This window comes from Penicillium taxi (assembly GCF_028828555.1).
Source record: "Penicillium taxi strain IBT 34144 chromosome Unknown utg000001l_segment0_segment0, whole genome shotgun sequence".
Taxonomy (NCBI): Eukaryota; Fungi; Ascomycota; class Eurotiomycetes; order Eurotiales; family Aspergillaceae; genus Penicillium; species Penicillium taxi.
The window spans coordinates 1,547,297-1,565,876 of NW_026643203.1; the positions used below are offsets into that span (position 1 = coordinate 1,547,297).

The window sequence follows — 18,580 nt, forward strand, 5'->3', positions numbered from 1 at the left end:
CACTGTCCCTGTCCGACTCCGGCTCCTCTCCCGATTGTCTATTTAACACCGTTTCCTCCCCTCTACCTCTCTCTCTCTCTTCTTCTTTACTACTCTATTTCATATATCCAAAAAAATAAGTCTAATTCACAATGTCGAACCTTCCATCTGAGCCCGAGTTCGAGCAGGCCTACAATGGTATGTTAATCCTCAGTTCTTTTAATTCATTCTACATTCAATACAATGTATCTATTGTTGCTTCAATTGCTTTAATTTCTTCTTATCGATGACCCTCCACAATTACCTAATCCGGTATCTTCGGCAAGTGGGATCGGGATGTTAGGCTAACCAATCATATAGAGCTTGCCTCAACCCTTGAGAACTCCACTCTCTTCCAGCAGCACCCAGAGTACCGCAAGGCTCTCCAGGTCGTCTCTATCCCCGAGCGTGTTCTCCAGTTCCGTGTTGTCTGGGAAGATGACAAGGGCGAGGTATGAATATTATCCGACTAAACCACCCTTTATCTTTTGCTAACTGAGATCTCAGGTCCAAGTCAACCGTGGTTTCCGTGTCCAGTTCAACTCTGCTCTCGGTCCCTACAAGGGTGGTCTCCGTTTCCACCCATCTGTGAACCTGTCTATCCTCAAGTTCCTCGGTTTCGAGCAGATCTTCAAGAATGCCTTGACCGGCCTGAACATGGGTGGTGGTAAGGGTGGTTCCGACTTCGACCCCAAGGGCAAGTCCGACAACGAGATCCGTCGCTTCTGTGTCTCCTTCATGACGGAGCTGTCCAAGCATATCGGTGCCGACACTGACGTTCCCGCCGGTGATATCGGTGTTACCGGTCGTGAGATCGGTTTCATGTTCGGCCAGTACAAGAAGATCCGCAACCAATGGGAGGGTGTTCTCACTGGTAAGGGTGGCAGCTGGGGTGGTAGTTTGATCCGCCCCGAGGCCACCGGCTACGGTGTTGTCTACTACACCGAGCACATGATCAAGTACGTTTCCGGCGGCAAGGAGTCCTTCGCCGGTAAGCGCGTTGCCATCTCCGGATCTGGCAACGTCGCCCAGTACGCCGCTCTGAAGGTCATTGAGCTCGGCGGTTCCGTCGTCTCCCTCTCCGACAGCCAGGGTGCTCTCGTTCTCAAGGGCGAGGAGGGCAGCTTCACCGCCGAGGAGATCAACCAGATCGCCGCTATCAAGGTTGAGCGCAAGCAGATCGCTGAGCTCGCCACTACCTCCGCCTTCAGCTCCAAGTTCAAGTACATCGCCGGTGCCCGCCCCTGGACCAACATCGTCGGTCGCATCGACGTCGCCCTGCCCTCCGCCACCCAGAACGAGGTTTCCGGCGAGGAGGCCTCGGCCCTGATCGCCGCTGGTGTTAAGTTCATCGCCGAGGGCTCCAACATGGGTTCCACCCAGGAGGCTATCGATGTCTTCGAGGCCCACCGTAACGCCAACCCCGGTGCTGCTGCCATCTGGTACGCCCCCGGTAAGGCCGCCAACGCCGGTGGTGTCGCCGTCTCCGGTCTCGAGATGGCCCAGAACTCTGCCCGTGTCAACTGGACCACTGAGGAGGTTGACAACCGTCTCAAGAACATCATGGAGGACTGCTTCCAGAACGGTCTCAGCACCGCTCAGAAGTACGTTACCCCCACTGAGGGTATCCTTCCTTCCCTGGTCGCCGGTAGCAACATTGCAGGATTCAGCAAGGTCGCTCAGGCCATGCACGACCAAGGAGATTGGTGGGCTTAGGGTATTAATGCCTTAAAATCAGTTCTCCATCACTGGTTAAAAAGCGTGGTGGTTGAAAAAAAAATGATGTTTGATTTTTGAAGGAGCGGGTTATGGATAGAGGCGCTGGTTTCTCTGCATTTGATGATTCCCTGAACATCGCTGGCTTAACTTTTTCTAGTCTGCTGGTGGAATGGTCACGATAATGAAATTCAATGGATATTCTCAACATCATGTCCCAGTAATTGTATTAGCGTCCCAGTAGAACCGGCAAAATCATGAAACATATTGGCAGACCCCTCGGACTTATAGAAGTATATACTTATGCTCAAATTCAGACACAACTTTCCGATTTCTTTCTACTCAGATCATTTCTGATGTTTGGCCAGATACTTTACAATGGCGTCTTTTAACCACTGGCGACCCCCTGGTTGTTGGAGAAGTAAACTCCATCTCATGAATAGTTGTAACCGGAGAGCCTAGGTGGATAGGTATGGCTAGTAAGACAATACATAGGCAATTGAGAGGATGCAAACGGTAAATGATTGAAGTGGTCATGGTTATTTCTAAGGTTGTATCGCAGGACATAAATTTAGCTCATTATGTAATTGAGACACAGAATGACTTTGGAAGTCCAGATATCTTTCCTCCCTCATTCTCCAATCACCTTGAGGTTCATTAGATTACTTTTGAAGAACAAATCATTCTGTCGGTTTTTTTTGTATCCTGCGATTCCCAATTTCTAGTAAATGAGTGGCGATTATATGGATAAGTGGGTGGTTCAGAATTATGAGGAGTATGATGGGGATTTGGCAAAAACTCACAACTACCAGGCGTCCCTGGTAGTTATCACTAAAACTCGTATGACAGTTTTTGGGGGGTTTACGGAGGAAGCACGACTCGAACCTCCAGCCTATGGTGCCCCGCTACTCACTGTTATCAACTACCGTATGGTCTTTGGAATATAATAGCATCCCATTCTTTCCCCATCTTTCTTAAATGATCTTGGAGCTTATTAGATATATTTTGGACATCATTGTGTCAGTTTTTCCAAGGCTTGCGTCTTATCCAATGCTTGTCAAGTTATTCAGTAAATAAGTAAATAAGTGGGGCGTAGATCAGAGCCTCAATCTGATTAATATCACATAACATGAACCATTCGCCTATTACGGACTAGTGTGTTGTCCCAACTACAGAGTATACCCAATATTCTTCGAGACTCTCTTTTTTCTTTCATTCTTCATCAAGCATACCTTACTTTGAGCTAACACCCCCCTCTATTTCAACGCCCTCTTAGTCCCTCCAATCCGGCATCCGAGACCTTGACTATATTTCTAAGCAGCTGCCTATCATTTGATGTTACGACTACTTCATGAGATGGCAGGTGGAATATGCAAATGGGTACATCTACCTAATTTATCTATAATCTTTTACTACCATTAGCCTTTAGTATATAACCTACTTTCCTTTCCTTGTATTTCATCCATCTGATCACGTAATCTTTCAAGTTAGAATTACCCCATCTACTTCACGCTTCGATGATCACAGCCTGAATCCAAATTCAAGACTTTCAAGGCGTCATCAAATCATGTATCAAGAAAACTGAAATCATCTCAAAATCGGAAGAATTTGTTCATTTTTTTTTTTTCATAGAGACGCATATTGGAAGCATGTTCTTTGCGAGACGCCCTTCACATTGAGAACTCGAAATTGCAGATACAACTTATTAATGAAGCACGGCAACTGACTTGAATGGGTTCCAACGTTGGAACTAAATAACTTTTATATAATTCATATCTTCATCACTCTTCGACTTGAACATCATACTCCACATCAGTCCTTATAATATATTTAGCGCCCTTTCTCACTCCCGTCCCTTCATGCAACAATGCGCCATTAGACTCGCCATGGGGGAATATCGCAACACTTCCCATGACAGGCCGCACCGGGTACGCATTGAGGGTTCCCTCGCGCGCAGCAGGCATGAAGAAAGTAGTCTCTCCACCCTCAAACTCATCATTGAGATATAACAAGAATGTATACATGGAGCTCTGCTTTTTCCCTTCAGGTGAAGAGTCGTAGACGTATGTGTCATCGGGGAGAATACCCGATGGCGGCCATGCTCCGTCTATGTGGCACCGGTATTCGGCACCGGGCACGTATCTATACACGCGGAATCGGCGGTTGATACCTCGTGCCAGGCGGCCGTTGATGGAGGGTGGGACATAGGCGGAAACTCGCGACCAGAGCATATCGTGGAACGTGGTGTCGACGATCCAGTAGAAGTTGTGGGCGAGGATGCTCATGTCTCCGTCTTCGCGGAGGGGTGCGTCCGGGATGAAATTTATAGATTCACCTGCTGCTATAATCGCCTTGCACTCTGATGGGGAGAGGACGTTCATTGCGAGTCCGAGGGCTGGGACGGCTGGGTGGGGGTGGTATGTTATTGTTGGGCCGACGGTGGCGAGAGGAACGGCGTTCGGGGCGGTGGTGTAGAGGATGGCGGGGTGGTGGTTCGGGGGTTTGCGAAGGGGACCGGGGGTTGTTTCAATTATTCGGAGGGCAGAGGGGGACTTGGGTGCTTCGGCCAATATTGATTTGTTTAGGACCGACTCGTAGATTGGGAGCGGCGCTGTTGAGGGGCGGAGGTCCCAGATAGATTGGAAGGCGATTGGAGAGACTGAATCGACGGCGTTCGGGTTAGTGTCGATGGGAGTGCTGACACGAAGGACAGCGTCGAGAAGAGCTAGTAGTTCTAGCTCTTTGGCGCTGCGCTTGAGAGGGACGCGGTCAAGTGCCTCGGGATGGGTCGAGAGACCGCTGACGACGTCAAGATCTCGCACCCAGCGACACAATGCTCCGATCTTGGGCTGTTCGCCTCTGATCCTCATCTCAGCGAGTAGGACTCTGGCATCGGTGTATTTCTCGTCGACTAGAGCAGCGGTAATTCGTGCTGTCAAGTTTGCGCCCTCGGCGGTATTGACGCCGGTGGTGCAGGCCTGGCGGAAGTTATAAACTGCTACTCGGAGATCTTTGCATGCTTTCGACTTTGTCAAATTGGGAAATTGCGCAAGGGTAGCAAGCGTCTCAATTGTGATATCAAGCTCTTCGTCCGAAACGACCGTCTGAAGGTTCTTGGGATCGATATTCGTGCCATCGGGAGGTGGCGTTAGGGTTGCCTTTGCGACTTTCTGAGGAAGGTCAGTTTGCGCATTGCGCTTACGCTTAGCAGCCTTGGACTTGACCATGCTTGCAGCTTATTCCGAGGAAAATATTAAAAAAAAAAAAAAAAATGAGCCTAAAAACTTATGATGTGGAAGGAAGGAATTTATGAATAACTTCTATTACTCCGTCGCCGGAAAATTATTTATTCGCCCCCGCACATGCAAATTAAACAAAAAAGATCCGCTAAATAATGCATAGTTTCTTTACACAAAAGTACTCTCACCGCAAAGAAGATTATCTTGAGATCTCGATTATCACGCGATATTTTCAGCAGTAGGACCCATTTCCCTCTTGTGGGAATCATCAATCTCGATATCTTCCTCGGGCTCCCACATAGCCTGAGACATGAAGGTACTACGTGCACGAATCTGTCGGCCCTTAAGCACAAGTACGATAGGAACAACGGACAAAGCAGATGCAATGAATCCAACAAGACTACCGGCCCATCCAAAGCCGAGGTTGGTAAACAACTGAGGCGCAGCCAGCGGCAAGAATGCCCCGAACACATTTCGGCCAAGCGATGCAGCCGACAAAGCAGATGCAGCGTAACGCTCATAGGCATCAGTTAGGTAGTTAACGACCGCCATGTAGATGGAGTAGACACCGAGACCGGCGACGGTGATACTAATGGTTGGGACGATCCAGTGCACTTGGGGCTGACTAGACCAACCATACCAGAACAGACTTGCTGCGAAGAGGATACTACCGGGAATGGCAGTGTACAACCTTGCTTCGGGAATTGCTTTACCAGGCTTTTCAGTGTTCCTCTCTGCAGACTTCAAATAAAGGTAATCTGAGAAAGGGTTGATGGCCGTACCAATGATAGCACCCACGGTGATGGCGAGTTGGACCAATCCAGTAGCGAGGAGATCCCAGCCATAGTTGGTGCTAAAGGTTTGCACAACACTGGAGAAGAAGAGGTAGAGGATACCCCATGCGAAGCTGACCCACAGAGTGAAGAAGATAACCACGGGTTCAGTGGTAAGCATGCGAGTCGGGCGTTGGAAAGAGGTTTTCAAGAGTTCAATTTTGGTAGGTGCGTTTATTTCGCACTTGGCATAAATGGGGCGGCCTGTTTCCCGACGGATCTTCTGAGCCCGCTTTTTGAGGATGACATCGGGACGACTTTCTTTGAGGATGAGGTAGAAGACTGGGATCAGGGCGGAATTGTAGATAATCTGGATATAGAAGATCCTACGAAACTTCAGTCAGGATTGTAGCTCTGTAGGAAATGAGGGGGAAAAAAGACTTACCAGCGCCAGGGATCATGTCTGTTGATCTGCACAATGCATGATCCAATAAATGGTCCAAGGGCAATACCCGCAACACTGGTGAATCCGAAGATGGACATTGGCAGACTGCGAGCCAAATCACCGGGCCAGATATCACTAATACTTCCTCCGACGATGTTAATCGACACAGATGAGGCACCGCCACCAAAGAAACGGGTGACAACCAAGGTTGCAAAGTTTTGTGCGAATGCCGAACCGAAGAGGGTCATGACCAGAATGATATAACCCACGAAATATCCGGGCATTCGACCAGCAGACTCTGTGAGAGGCACAAATACCAGGGGAAAGGCGGCAGCACCCATGTTCCAGGAACAGGTAGCCCAGTACAGGTTAGGGAAAGGAGAGTTCTGAACGTTGAACCGCTCTGCCATCCAGTCGTTTCCTGATCCATATGTTCCTGCAGGAAGTCCGGTCAAAATAGAGCTATAAACTAATATTAGTATAGTCTCCAGTTAACAGCTACTTGATTGTGCTTACACAAAACAGATGGTGAGTGTCATGATCCACTTGTATTTGAAGCCCCAGTTGAATGGGTTGTCGGGGTCATCGGGGCCATTCCAGGTGTGAATTTCGATCTGATCCAGTGGGGGCATCTCCATGCCACCATCTCCGCCAAATATCATGTCATTTATTCTAAATGAAAGTCAGTTGAATGTCCAATTGAGAGAAAACGAAGGAAGCACTGACTTTTCCATAATTGTCTGCTTGGTTTTAGGCTTCATAAGATAAGTCGATTGTTCAGGAGCAGGGACCGGTTTTTCATAAACCGAGTCCCCTCTGATCTCGTCTCCATTTGCCATGACTTTCAATCGACGTTAGAATGCGACTGAAACTTAGAAGATGGTGTCCAGACGACCGCTTTCGCTGGGGAGTTCGGTGCATATATATATATATTAATGGTATGCACTGAAAACGTCGTCATTGGTGCTTATAAGGTGGATCCTACATAAAATAAAATAAAATTGAGATAAATTCAATCCATAGGTATAACCCGAGAACAATTCCAAGTCGGATCTTTCGGCTTCGGCAAGCCGATAGAGCATAGTACTTCTGCACCAATTAAACCCACCAGACCCTTTCGCCCCCACTTGGATTGATCAATTTGTGGAGCTTATTTGAACAGTTAAAGTCAGTGAGATCATTTTTGGATCTGTGTTTCCATACGTCATTTCACGCATTCAAATAAAAAGGCTTTCAGGTGGAGACACTACCCAAAAAAACTCGATCTTGTCGCCCAATTTTGAATTTAATACCACTTGTACCACAGAATAAACCTAGAACATTGCCAAGGCCGCTGCCTATATATCCGAGTGATTCCGTTTACTGAAGGACGGATTATCCCGAGGTCGGTCAACATCCGAAACAATGCGGCACTTCCAAGGTTCTCTGTGAGGAATGAAAGGTTGAGTTACTCCTAGTATCTTCCAAGGTTGACACTAACGGGATCGGTCCGTCTTTCGGTGAATTGAAGTCATAACTGTATCTGATATAACCAATATTATATAGTTTACATAGGTAGAGCTTGGCTTGACGATAAAGTTGAAACCTTGGAAAGCCTGGGGCCTGGACAAGGATCTAGACATCTGGAGATTCCCCATCTCGTGAGGTCTACCACTTTCTAGCACTTCTGCCCCGCGGTACTCTCACTGACTACTTGGTACAGTTGCCGTTCAGTGAGAACAGATCATGTATTTTCAGGGGTACTATGGAGTACTCCATATTGTTGTACTCAGTGAATCCGTCAAATTTGCATGAAAATCCGCTACTCCTTAGGTATCCTCGAGGTAGAGCGGTAGATAATGCGGCATTTAAAAGATTAAGTGGCGCTGATCTGTAAGTTTTTAAACCAGGGTTATTTCAGTTAATCTGACAGTAGCCTATACCGCCTACTATAATCATACACCGGCACTCCAATGTCAATAATAATAAATTTAATAGCAAATCATAGCCTTTCCTTGGTTTCTGTACGGCAGTACCTAAGTGGGTCAAGTATCAAAAACTTATGAGTGTGACTGTATTACAACAAACTTGATTGATTTTCTCCATTTAAGTCCGCGAGTTCCCATATTTCTTCCTGATTTTATTTTTGCCGGGGTTTCTCCTCTCCCCAGTACCCGGAGAATTAAATAGCTGGGGATAACTGGGGATGTGGGATGGTAATTAAACTACCTTAAAAATCAACAAACTGCAATGTATTTGAAATTTCTTGATACCAAATTTTAGTATTTTATTATAGCTAGGACCTAAGAACTTTTTTTTATATACGTAATAATATGCGCCTCCCCTTTATTCACTAATCGAGATCTTCCAAACTGAAAACAAACCAGTCATTATTTCCGTCTCCTTGCTCATACTCCGGGTCCGAGATACTACAATGCGGTTCGGAATGTTGGATCGCTTCTTCATGAGATTTTCCATGCGTCGGATAATCATATTTGATGATAATCCTTGTTTATTCCTCATTAGGGGCCTGTCTACTGATTTTATCCATATGGAGTGGGCACATAGTTAGTTGGTTGAAATAAGACTGCAACTAGTATAACCAAATATCCACAAATAGATGGAGTATTTATGAAACCACTCACAAACGAAGGTCTGCTCAGGCGTCGCACTTTTTTTAATGGCGTTATATCTGCAATAACCTTAGACTTCTCTATCCTTTCCAAGAATATTGGCCATGTATCATATGAGCCCAATTGAGGATGTTTCAATGTTATCTGAGGTTATTACTAGGTATGAACAGGCATACGAACTCCACACCTGAGCATCTTACTGGTTCACAGGTTTCCATCTGAGACAGCAGCTACTAGAAACACTCTTCAGTGTGGTGGATAGTGCCGGAAGAACAGAAAAGGAATGTTCATGGAAGGAATCAGCTCAGCGTTCTTGGTCAAGGGCATCGATGTCATGACTCATGGCTTGCTGATCGTTGACTCTAAAGTGACAAGTCTGTAATAGAAATGTCACGACTCCGACTTCAGAAAAAGTCATGCCGAATGAAGTCTTACGAGACAATATGATTTGACCCAGCCATTCATTAGACGAGCAATCAACATTTATGTAAGTGAAATCAATGTGTACCTAACCACCCTCCAGGTTATATATGCTCCCGAAGTCCCAACTGACCCAAAAGACTACTTTCAGTGAGATTACATCCGGAATTCGCGAAATACAGTAGCGCACTGGATATTCGATACAACTTATTTTTGATATGGCCTGTCCCTGATATAATGAAAGCTGTCCAAGAATCAAAAGACCCCATTCACTCCGGGGCAGCAGGTAAAAAACTATTACTTGTTGGTTTTCCAATTGTCAGGCAAGTGAATACTCGCTTACTAACGTGATTCCCAAGAATTTCAGAAAACGCATCAATTTCAATTCCATATTTAGATACAAAAACATGATAAAACATACTGAATAGCACGACCAGAGCATCTAGTATAGTTATGCCTTGTTTTTTCACCCATCTACGTATTAGAGCTTATATCTAAGCTCTGATTTAAGCTCTAATTGAGCTCCTTTTTAGTAAGCCATCGCTCCATTGACATATCTCCTTTAAATCAGGTAAGATTGTTGCGACAGCCGAGAAACAAGGCCATCAACAGACGGAAAGTATTTCGGCCGAAAAAGCTTCTGCCAAGACAGTGACTCTGGAACTAGATTAGTATATCACGGCATCCTTGAACGATACGCATTCATCGCAAACGACACCCTTGAGCGATGCGCATTCGCGACAGTAATGTCCCGTCTTCACCGTCTCTTCTGTCTCGGACGAATGATGACATTCGTCCAGGGCAGAGGGGCACCCATATACTATAAGTAGCTAGCTCTTTCATCAATGAAAAAGCAGACTTCACAACAACTGCAATATTCAACTAGTAGGAATCCACTACCAGACCGGTGGATTGTCTACGGTGTTGAGTAGCGGTTCGTTGGAGCTCACTGTTCTCAGTAACGAGCGACTAGCTAGCTACGCTCGCTAAGCGAGCGACAAGCGGAGCAAAAGATTAGCCATGTTTCGACATATAGCATAAGTAAGGACAGCTCCCCTAGAATCCATAGCGAGTAGCCATTTCTTCATTAAATTCTCTCCAATTTCAGTAAATTTAAGACGATTTGAGCGCATATTGACTAGATTTAGTTTCCCCTTCATTCGGTCACATAAAGTTGATCTTAACACATCAGAAGACTTCTATACAACTAAAACAGAAGATGATTTACCATATTTTATAGCTTTAATAGCTAATAAGATCCTTCCCTCCTGCTCTACCAATTTCTGCTTTTTTTCAAGGCAGAGATTGGAGGCATGGTGTGTGTTGCAAAATAAAGGGTTGCTACGGAGATATATTCATCAAGTGGGGTGGTGGACTATCCGGGAATCACGTTAGTCTATTTTCGTGACACCACGTGACTATTAATATCATGTGACCCGTCGAAACGCCATCCCTTCACCCAATCGGGGCATGAATCGCTTTGATCTCATCCACTTCCAGGTACTAAGATGCTGACACCCATCCTATAATCTAATACTCTTTATATGTCTATCTCCCAGCTGTTATGTGCCTGAAAGTCTTATAAGAATGCCTGGCATGGCATCACCCGCAAAGTGGAGGACTTTCCTCAAGCGATGTTTAGCGCATCGTGTAGATGTTGATGAATTCAAGAGCTTGTCCAAGCTTATGCTCAAACGCTATCCAATTAATGAAGAGGAGCTACTTGATCTCCTTGTGGATTCCCACGCCGCATCTGCTATCAGCTGGGATCCTTTGCTGCCTGTTTACATCGACGGGCTTTGCAAAGCAGACCAAATCAGGCCAGCTACGGCACTGTCGAGCCTTCTCAAGCACTCTTCCCTTCATGAAAAGGACGAGACCAAAAAGAAAGTCTCCACTCTCATGACAGATATTAAGGTTATCCAAGATGTCATGCTCTCTATTTCTAATGGATCCATTCCCATATCTGTCACCGAGGGTGCAGAACTCTATTCTGCCACTGCTGAGTGGATTGGGGCTTTGGTTGCATGGCATAACACCAGCATCGATGTATCACATCATACAGGCGGCTTGATGGGCTCCCCCGATGCTGTTACTTTGTTTGAATCTCTTGGTGTCCTTCTTGCTGCGTTATCTGTTACTGCCAAGGGACTAGAAACGCTTTCCAGTGACTATAAAAATGGAGTTTTCAAAGGGTTAAAAACCAAGCTGGGCCAAGCTCTTTCAGATTATCTGCCCTTGTGCATGGATATATCTCTGCGCCATCGGTTAGATGCTATTCAAAAAGATTTCAATCTTTATAGTGAACAAACCTCGAAACCACTAGACCACCCTGCTATGGAAGGCATGAATGTCAACACTCTTCAGTTCGAGGCTTCAGTAATGGACGGTCCAGTCATCAACAGTAGAGCTGGACTCTACGTGTATCTGAACTCCATGCTTGTGGGACGTCCGTTGGTTGATGACTCGATATTGATTAATTATCTTACCAATCGCTATGAAGGCCATCAAGAAATTTTGATTGAGGAGATAATCACGGCCGCCTTCGACGTTCTAGCCAATGGCGTATACCGCAACGAATCGAGTCGAACAATGTTTCTGTTTCGGACCTTTCTTGTGAACAAGCTTCCTTCCTTCTTTGCAGCAATGATAGCAGCGTCTATAGTCCCTATCAATGTGGAGCTATGTGTCACCCAGGCCCTCAGCCGACTCGACCCCAACGCATTTCCCTCTTTTTCTCAAATGTTCTCTACACAGGGAAGTAGCATTCTCTCGGACGCTCGTCAAGAGTTCCTGTTTGCATGTGCATCACAGAGACTCATCGCAGAGTCCAGCATAGAGCGACTTCTGGGAGAGAACCCTATGCAGACCTTGCCTGTGGGAGGCCCGTATCAAAAGGACGACCTTGTTTCTCAAATCAACACCAATCCTGAGCGAGCAGATCAATTGATAGGGGAAATCGAGTCGATGGAAGGCAATGCAGGTGCTATAGTGGGTGCGATAACTGAGGTGCGCAACTATATATCTAACCCTCATGCTTATTGATCTAGCAACTAACTTATAACAGGTCATGTTCAATCTTTGCAATCAAAAAGAAACGATGACGCTGAAGAACATATGTAATTCACTTTCACGGCGCCCACAAGCCATGGATGTTGTTTTACTTTTCCGGACCACGACACAAATCTTACAGCCTCTTTGTTCACTACTAGATTCCTGGCGATGGGACGAAGACCAGGGCGAGAATCAGCCGGTTTATGAAGAGTTCGGTAGCATTCTGCTGCTCGTACTTGCTTTCAAATATCGTTATGATCTCAATTCCGCTGATTTGGGAATATCTAGCAAGGATTCGTTCCTGCTCAAACTTCTTGATAAAGGATCTTGCGGTCAGAAGTTCAGCGAGTTAAGCGAGAAACAGAACAAAGATCTTGGTGGATGGATCGTGGCATTGTTTGTGGCTGAAGGAATCAACGAGGAGACCATGTCAGCATGCAGTCCTCAAGAATTTTACATGCTTGTTGCGACACTCTTTGATCAAAGTCTTGGTGCATGTGAGTCGGGGAAGTTGGATTTTGAGACACTTAAGGGCGGATTTGAATGTGAGACACGAAAAGCCCAATAAACGCATGAATCGTTTTTAACTTCTGCCTAGATCTACTTGAGCCGTTTTTACTACCATCTCTGGTAGTTGCACTAACATGGCTCGGTAACCATATCTGGGAATCCGAAATGGAACCCACGATCCCATTGAGAACTCTTTACTCCCTTGTGAAACCCAACTCTATCTCTGGTGAGGCGCAAGCCATACACCAGACCGTCCTTCACATTACTGGCCGTCCATTGGAAGAGCAACTAAAAGATGTCCGGACCAGAAATCAAACTCGATCAGACATCAAACCAATCCTCGATGCGCTTGAACCATATCTCTCTTTCCGACGAGTTGGCAGTTGCCATCGTTCAGAGATTGAAAGCTGGGCTGCCCAGACAGCGGGTGGTCTTCTAGGAAGCATTCGCAGTACATTGCAGTCACTAGTCCTCTGGAGCACAAGCTCAGAAATATCTATGGCGCCTCAATCTTACACGCATCGCCAGCTCCTCGCTGGAATCCGCATTCTTGGTTCCTCGCGTGTCCTGAGTACGCTCATAGACGAAGTGAAACAACAAGCCCAAGCAGGCAGCGGTGACTACGCTCTCGATATAGCAATCACAATGCTATGTTCTCCAATGGCTGAGTCTTTCGCTGTAGAACAAAACATCTGTCGCCCTGTTGATACCACCAAGGATCCTCTTCCACGTTGTTCAATTCTGACACTCAGGGATGCTCTTGCTCTCCAGCATGATAACGTTCTAAAGACCTCTGAAAAGGATCCTTTACGTGCGCAGATCATTGTTCGTCTCTGGCGCCGTGTTGGGGTGCTCACAGCCCCACCCCAAGTCTCGAATATCGACGTTAGCAATATCATCCATAACATGCACCTCGGGGTCGAGGCTCAAGATCATATGGATCGCATGGATCTTGAACCTAATGCTGCCAATGTTGGTGGTACAGGTGTTGGCGAAGATGATGACCACATCAATCAAATGCTGGATAATGCTGCCGCTGCTGCTGCCGCTACCGGAATGGATACCGGTTTGGGACAGGATATGGGTCTTGATACTAGTACGGCGGGCATGGATGCTATTGACGACGTTCTCAATGCGGCAGAAATGGCTGTTGGTAATCCGGAGTTCCTAGATTTGGACATGGAGGGTATGTTCTAGAGTATTTAACAACTGCAATATATTGGATCAATTTTTGGAAGGGTTGCTCAATGATTTATCTATAAATCTACTTATGTAGCACCTGAGGTAACCTTGAGAACCTAAGGGGCAATTTGAGTGTGACTGAGCTTTCCAGGTATGTTCAGTTACCTACCTAAGTAGGGTAAATACATACATATGCATGTAGCTTTACGTATGCTCTACCTATGTACTACAGACGCAGTTTTTATCTGCTTCAAAAACAGTTTTTTTTCTCTTGTGGTATAGAATAGACGATGTACCTATGTAAATTTACAACGGTTGAAATCTAATAATCTTACTTGAAAGGTTGCATCAACCTCTAGCAGGGGTGCTAGCTCTGAAACATCTCGATAGATAGATATCCATGGATCCAGATGCTTTCTCTGGGGGGTTTAGAGACCGCCTATCCCTTAAGGTATATCTAAGTATTGCACACTGCAATGAACCATTTTTGTTTGCTTTGGAAGGCGCTAGATTTCTGAACTTATATTACAAAGTGAGTTGGCATGGAGAATCACTTGGACAGGCGGATCCAAATTTTGTGGTTACTTCGTAGCCGAAGGATCTTCAAAGGCATGCACCTACCTAGGTAGATGTCGCCTGTTCACGAATACTTCTAAAATCTGCTGGTATCTAGGTAGACTCAGCAAACAGAGCCTAGGCTTGAACTGAACTCTGCCCAAGTTTCTGCCGACTCAAGGTAAATAACAATACCCCTTGGATCAATTTATTGATTCTGACAAGCCAGCCAACATGATTCTTCACCTTCAAAAAATTCGACAGCATCGTGTGCTACCGTGGTATATCTTTCTGTGAGCCGAGGATCTACCGGTGGCGTCCCACACCGAAAAAGGTAAAAGGGGAGCGGATCCAGACGAATTCAGATCCAGTCATAGATCAGACTAAACACCAGCCACGAACAGATATGGGATCGACGTCGGGAGGTAGTCACCATGTAATAGCCGGAAACGAGCACACGCTAAATACGCGATGAAAGACATGTATGTTCGTTCGCCCTTTATGATAGTGAGTACCCAAAGGTCAAGCTTCGCTTTATAGGCTCTCATCATCGTCGTCCCGGTCAATTGATACCTCTCTCAGTTAAGATCCATCTGACAGTGAGCTGTGCATTTCATAAAGTACAATTTGTTACACTTTGACTCATATGTCTCTCTACTGTGGAGTGAAAAATATAGGGGCCGGTCCGCAATAGAAGTGTGGTTAAGCTCTGAACTCTTGAGCTGGAATTTCTCGCTCTCGCTTAATTCGACGGTGACGTGATGTGAACGTGCTTTTCCGGTGATAATGTCGCATGTGCTGGTGCTCGTGCTCATGCTCGGTTTGTGCTCGTGTACGTGCGCTTTCCTGCAGGGACATGGATCATGATTTTGGAATTCTTCATCCGTAGCGTGAAGACTGGCTAATGCACGACCCGTCACGAGCTCAGCACACACAGCGTACATTGTGTACAACCCCAGCCATAGAGAGTTGCAGCTTACACGGAGGAAATTCTCCGATCGAGAGAAAGAAAGCATGTCCATTTTTGGCGTTGTGGAACCGTGGATGAGAATGGCGGGTCTCGGGTTTCGATCCCCGGAACAGTGCCGGGCTTATCCCATTCATTGGTAGCATCCAGAGTTTAGTTCCTGCATCCTGCTTCCCCATTCACATGAGTGCCTGATTTTGGCATTCCAAATATACCTCAATGTCACGAGGATATCTCCGCGTGTGCCTCTGCAGACTTTCACGTCCAGTCACTTCTCTCGGTGACCGGTGAGAGGCAAGAAAAGACCAACCAGAGTGAAGTATAAGCAGTAGCATAAGCTGAAAAGTGGCAAAGTTCGTTGTCATTCGTTGAACTTGACCTCAATGTATGTTTGTCTGGTAAGGACCAACTGTGAATATATCACGAGACCCATTGAATTCAAGGTTAATTATACGGTATCTACATTGGGATAAGCGTTGCTCGGTCGACGAGAAAGGAAAAAAGGGGTTGAAAAAAGGTTAAGGACGTCAAGGGAAAATGAGTTTTCACAACGAAGGAGTTGAATTTACATTCCGTATCACCATACATACTGTATTGTAATGTAATACAAAAGTACTAAAACAGTAGAAAGTAAATTAATAATAGTACCAAGTGTAGTACAAAGTACAGTACAAATCGCATCTATTGCGGCACAGCAGGCACGGACACTGATTGTTGAACATCACACCATCCTTCGACCTTCAACTCATCTCATCTGTGGAGCATATGACGATCCCCGTTGAAAATTGAAAGGCTGGTCTGCTTGATAAGATGTCTAGTCTATCCCGTCTCAAGATGGTGGGTGATGGGGCCAGGGACCTGATCCATTGAATCTCAGCCGTGTCTAACTAATTATGCTTAACTACCCCGTCCGTATTCACGTATTTTCTATACTGTGTGCTCTGCACTGCAAATGAGATTAGAATTCTTCTTTTGTACTTTAATATTGTATCTAGTCTATCGAGTAGATCCTGATCCTTGTCCCCAATGCAAGGGTATCATCTCAGTAGCCTCTCATAGTCTCAGGCCCCTTGAGCTAAGAGAATGGAGCACTAGTACCGCTGACTCCCGCATATTCATTGAAGCACGTGTCTATAAAACGGCAGAGTTGATAATCGGATGAAATTCTGAACTCTGATAGGCCTAGCTGGCTTAGTTGATAATAACACGGAACGTTGAAGCTAATACAAAGCTGCCTTATCTATATACTCCCGTCACAAGTATCTGCACATTTTCTACCTAATACCTACTGTCTACAATGAATCAGATTCATTCTCTATACCGAATGGTCTCAATCCGCGAGTGGGTCCAGAACCGGATAGTACCTTGCTCGACCGTGCACACTCGGCGTTATCATGACTCCATAATGATCAATCCTCGAGATACACACTATGGCAGAGAATCCACTTTCAGAGCCCGATTCTTTGTTCTTGGAATCGGGCAGCACTTCCGTGCGTCTCTAAGGATTTGCTCTTTTTTGATCGCCTAATGGTCCTGTCAAGTAAATATAGCTTTAAACAAAGAACAGGATGTGGCGCTGCGCCCGGGGCAAAGTATACGGAGTAGAGCAAAGTCTATCTACTAGATAATAAAAATAGACGCGCACAAACCAGGGCGAATACAATCCGATGGAGTACGATGGAGTACGATGGAGTAATCCGCACACGGATTGCGGCTCTGTAGATAGTAGCATGATGTAGCATTGAGAACACGTATTCTGCCGTTTTTACTAAGTACCGACTAAGTACCGACTCTGCAAGCCCCAACTGCTCGGTTCTATTCTATTTAGCGAACCCACTTTTAATTTATCTGAATCACTGATCAATCCCGACAAACATAAATCTCAAGACGTCAAGAAGACTGTGGAGTCACGGAGTATCGATAACCAAAATCGATTTTTGAAACCACACTATTGACTGCTTCCCCAGTGGCTTGTTCCATGGTTCTAGAATTGCGTTAAAAGTTCGTCTAATATTTGGGTGGATTACACCAATCACATAGCTTGTGTGGGTTAGACTAATGGATAGGGGTATTTATCAATTACCAACGGTCAATACAGACTATACAATCAATACATTTTACTTAATTCATTTGAAATACTGTGGCAAAAGAAATATACATATTTAATTGCTGGATCAAACAAATCCAAGCCAGTTAGATGGCATGGGATAGGCGGTGGCGTAACTGGAAACTGGCGGGGCAGAATGGAGTATGTACACCGTACTCTGTTAGGGCTAATTAGATCTGTCGGTGTAGTTACACATGAGTTGATAGATTAATTCAATTGCTTGTCGAGCTGGATATATACGCAGATACGTAGATATATAGATACTGGAGGGGAAATAGTCAGAATACTAACACATGGTCTTCTCAGCTTGACGTGGTTTCCGAGGTCCGACTAAAGCACCAACTGGTTACACAACGGAAATTTGACAGAATCAAGGCATGACTAGGTACTGAAAATTCAAATCATCTGCAGGTCCCATATAGGAGCTGCACGAAGGCCTTGGAGATGTGGAGAGATGTTAAGCAATGGTCAATCGGTGTGGAGGTCAAAAAATTGAAGGTATATTCCTGCAGGCCAAGAGATATTTCAAGTCATCAAAAGAAAAGACTACTACCATGACCCACCGATAGTACTATTCCGGATAGATCAACCTCGTGCTTCCAGATGTCCCTGGTCAAACCATGCACTGTATTTGTCAAGAACCAGATGAAGATTCTTGATTCTTGACGTGAGACTCGTTGACTTGTGGATTTGCGACCGTCTCGGTTGTACGCATGGTTGGCTGTGATAGCTAAATGGTCTGTAGTACGACAGTGTACCTCTCTGATGTCAAACCTGGCTATTGCTTGTTTCGAATAATCCATGTTACTGGTTTCGAGGTCGGCTTAGTGTTGAGTCTATCCAGCCTTGAATTCTGGAATTCTGGCCTTGTTACACACCCCACTCAAAAGCTAGCAATGAGCGGGATAGAAGGCAGCTTGACAAGCAAACATGGCTTGTCAGTATTGGACAATCAAGGTCGTGATAAGAAGAGTCGATGTTC

The 18,580-nt window shown here is 45.6% G+C and overlaps 5 protein-coding genes across 5 annotated transcripts; 2 read left to right on the forward strand and 3 right to left on the reverse strand.

The window, feature by feature from the left end:
• Nucleotides 1-131: 131 nt before the first annotated feature.
• N7495_000568 (glutamate dehydrogenase) lies at nt 132-1,734 on the forward strand (the record flags this gene model as incomplete). Its single annotated transcript, XM_057203238.1, has 3 exons — nt 132-192; nt 340-470; nt 526-1,734. The coding sequence occupies 3 exons, from the start codon at nt 132-134 to the stop codon at nt 1,732-1,734; spliced, it is 1,401 nt and encodes a 466-aa protein (XP_057067311.1).
• Nucleotides 1,735-3,515: 1,781 nt separating this feature from the next.
• On the reverse strand, nt 3,516-4,961 carry N7495_000569 (prolyl hydroxylase family protein; the record flags this gene model as incomplete). Its single annotated transcript, XM_057203239.1, has 1 exon — nt 3,516-4,961. The coding sequence occupies one exon, from the start codon at nt 4,959-4,961 to the stop codon at nt 3,516-3,518; it is 1,446 nt and encodes a 481-aa protein (XP_057067312.1).
• Nucleotides 4,962-5,192: 231 nt separating this feature from the next.
• On the reverse strand, nt 5,193-7,030 carry N7495_000570 (uncharacterized protein; the record flags this gene model as incomplete). The annotated part of the gene is made up of 4 exons (XM_057203240.1): nt 5,193-6,132; nt 6,192-6,653; nt 6,708-6,863; nt 6,918-7,030. 4 exons carry the CDS (start codon nt 7,028-7,030, stop codon nt 5,193-5,195), a joined length of 1,671 nt encoding a protein of 556 aa, XP_057067313.1.
• Nucleotides 7,031-10,810: 3,780 nt separating this feature from the next.
• nut1 (putative RNA polymerase II mediator complex subunit Nut1) lies at nt 10,811-13,984 on the forward strand (the record flags this gene model as incomplete). The annotated part of the gene is made up of 3 exons (XM_057203241.1): nt 10,811-12,232; nt 12,291-12,822; nt 12,876-13,984. 3 exons carry the CDS (start codon nt 10,811-10,813, stop codon nt 13,982-13,984), a joined length of 3,063 nt encoding a protein of 1,020 aa, XP_057067314.1.
• A 923-nt stretch (nt 13,985-14,907) lies between these two features.
• On the reverse strand, nt 14,908-15,468 carry N7495_000572 (uncharacterized protein; the record flags this gene model as incomplete). The annotated part of the gene is made up of 2 exons (XM_057203242.1): nt 14,908-15,065; nt 15,183-15,468. The coding sequence occupies 2 exons, from the start codon at nt 15,466-15,468 to the stop codon at nt 14,908-14,910; spliced, it is 444 nt and encodes a 147-aa protein (XP_057067315.1).
• Between the last annotated feature and the right edge of the window lie 3,112 nt (nt 15,469-18,580).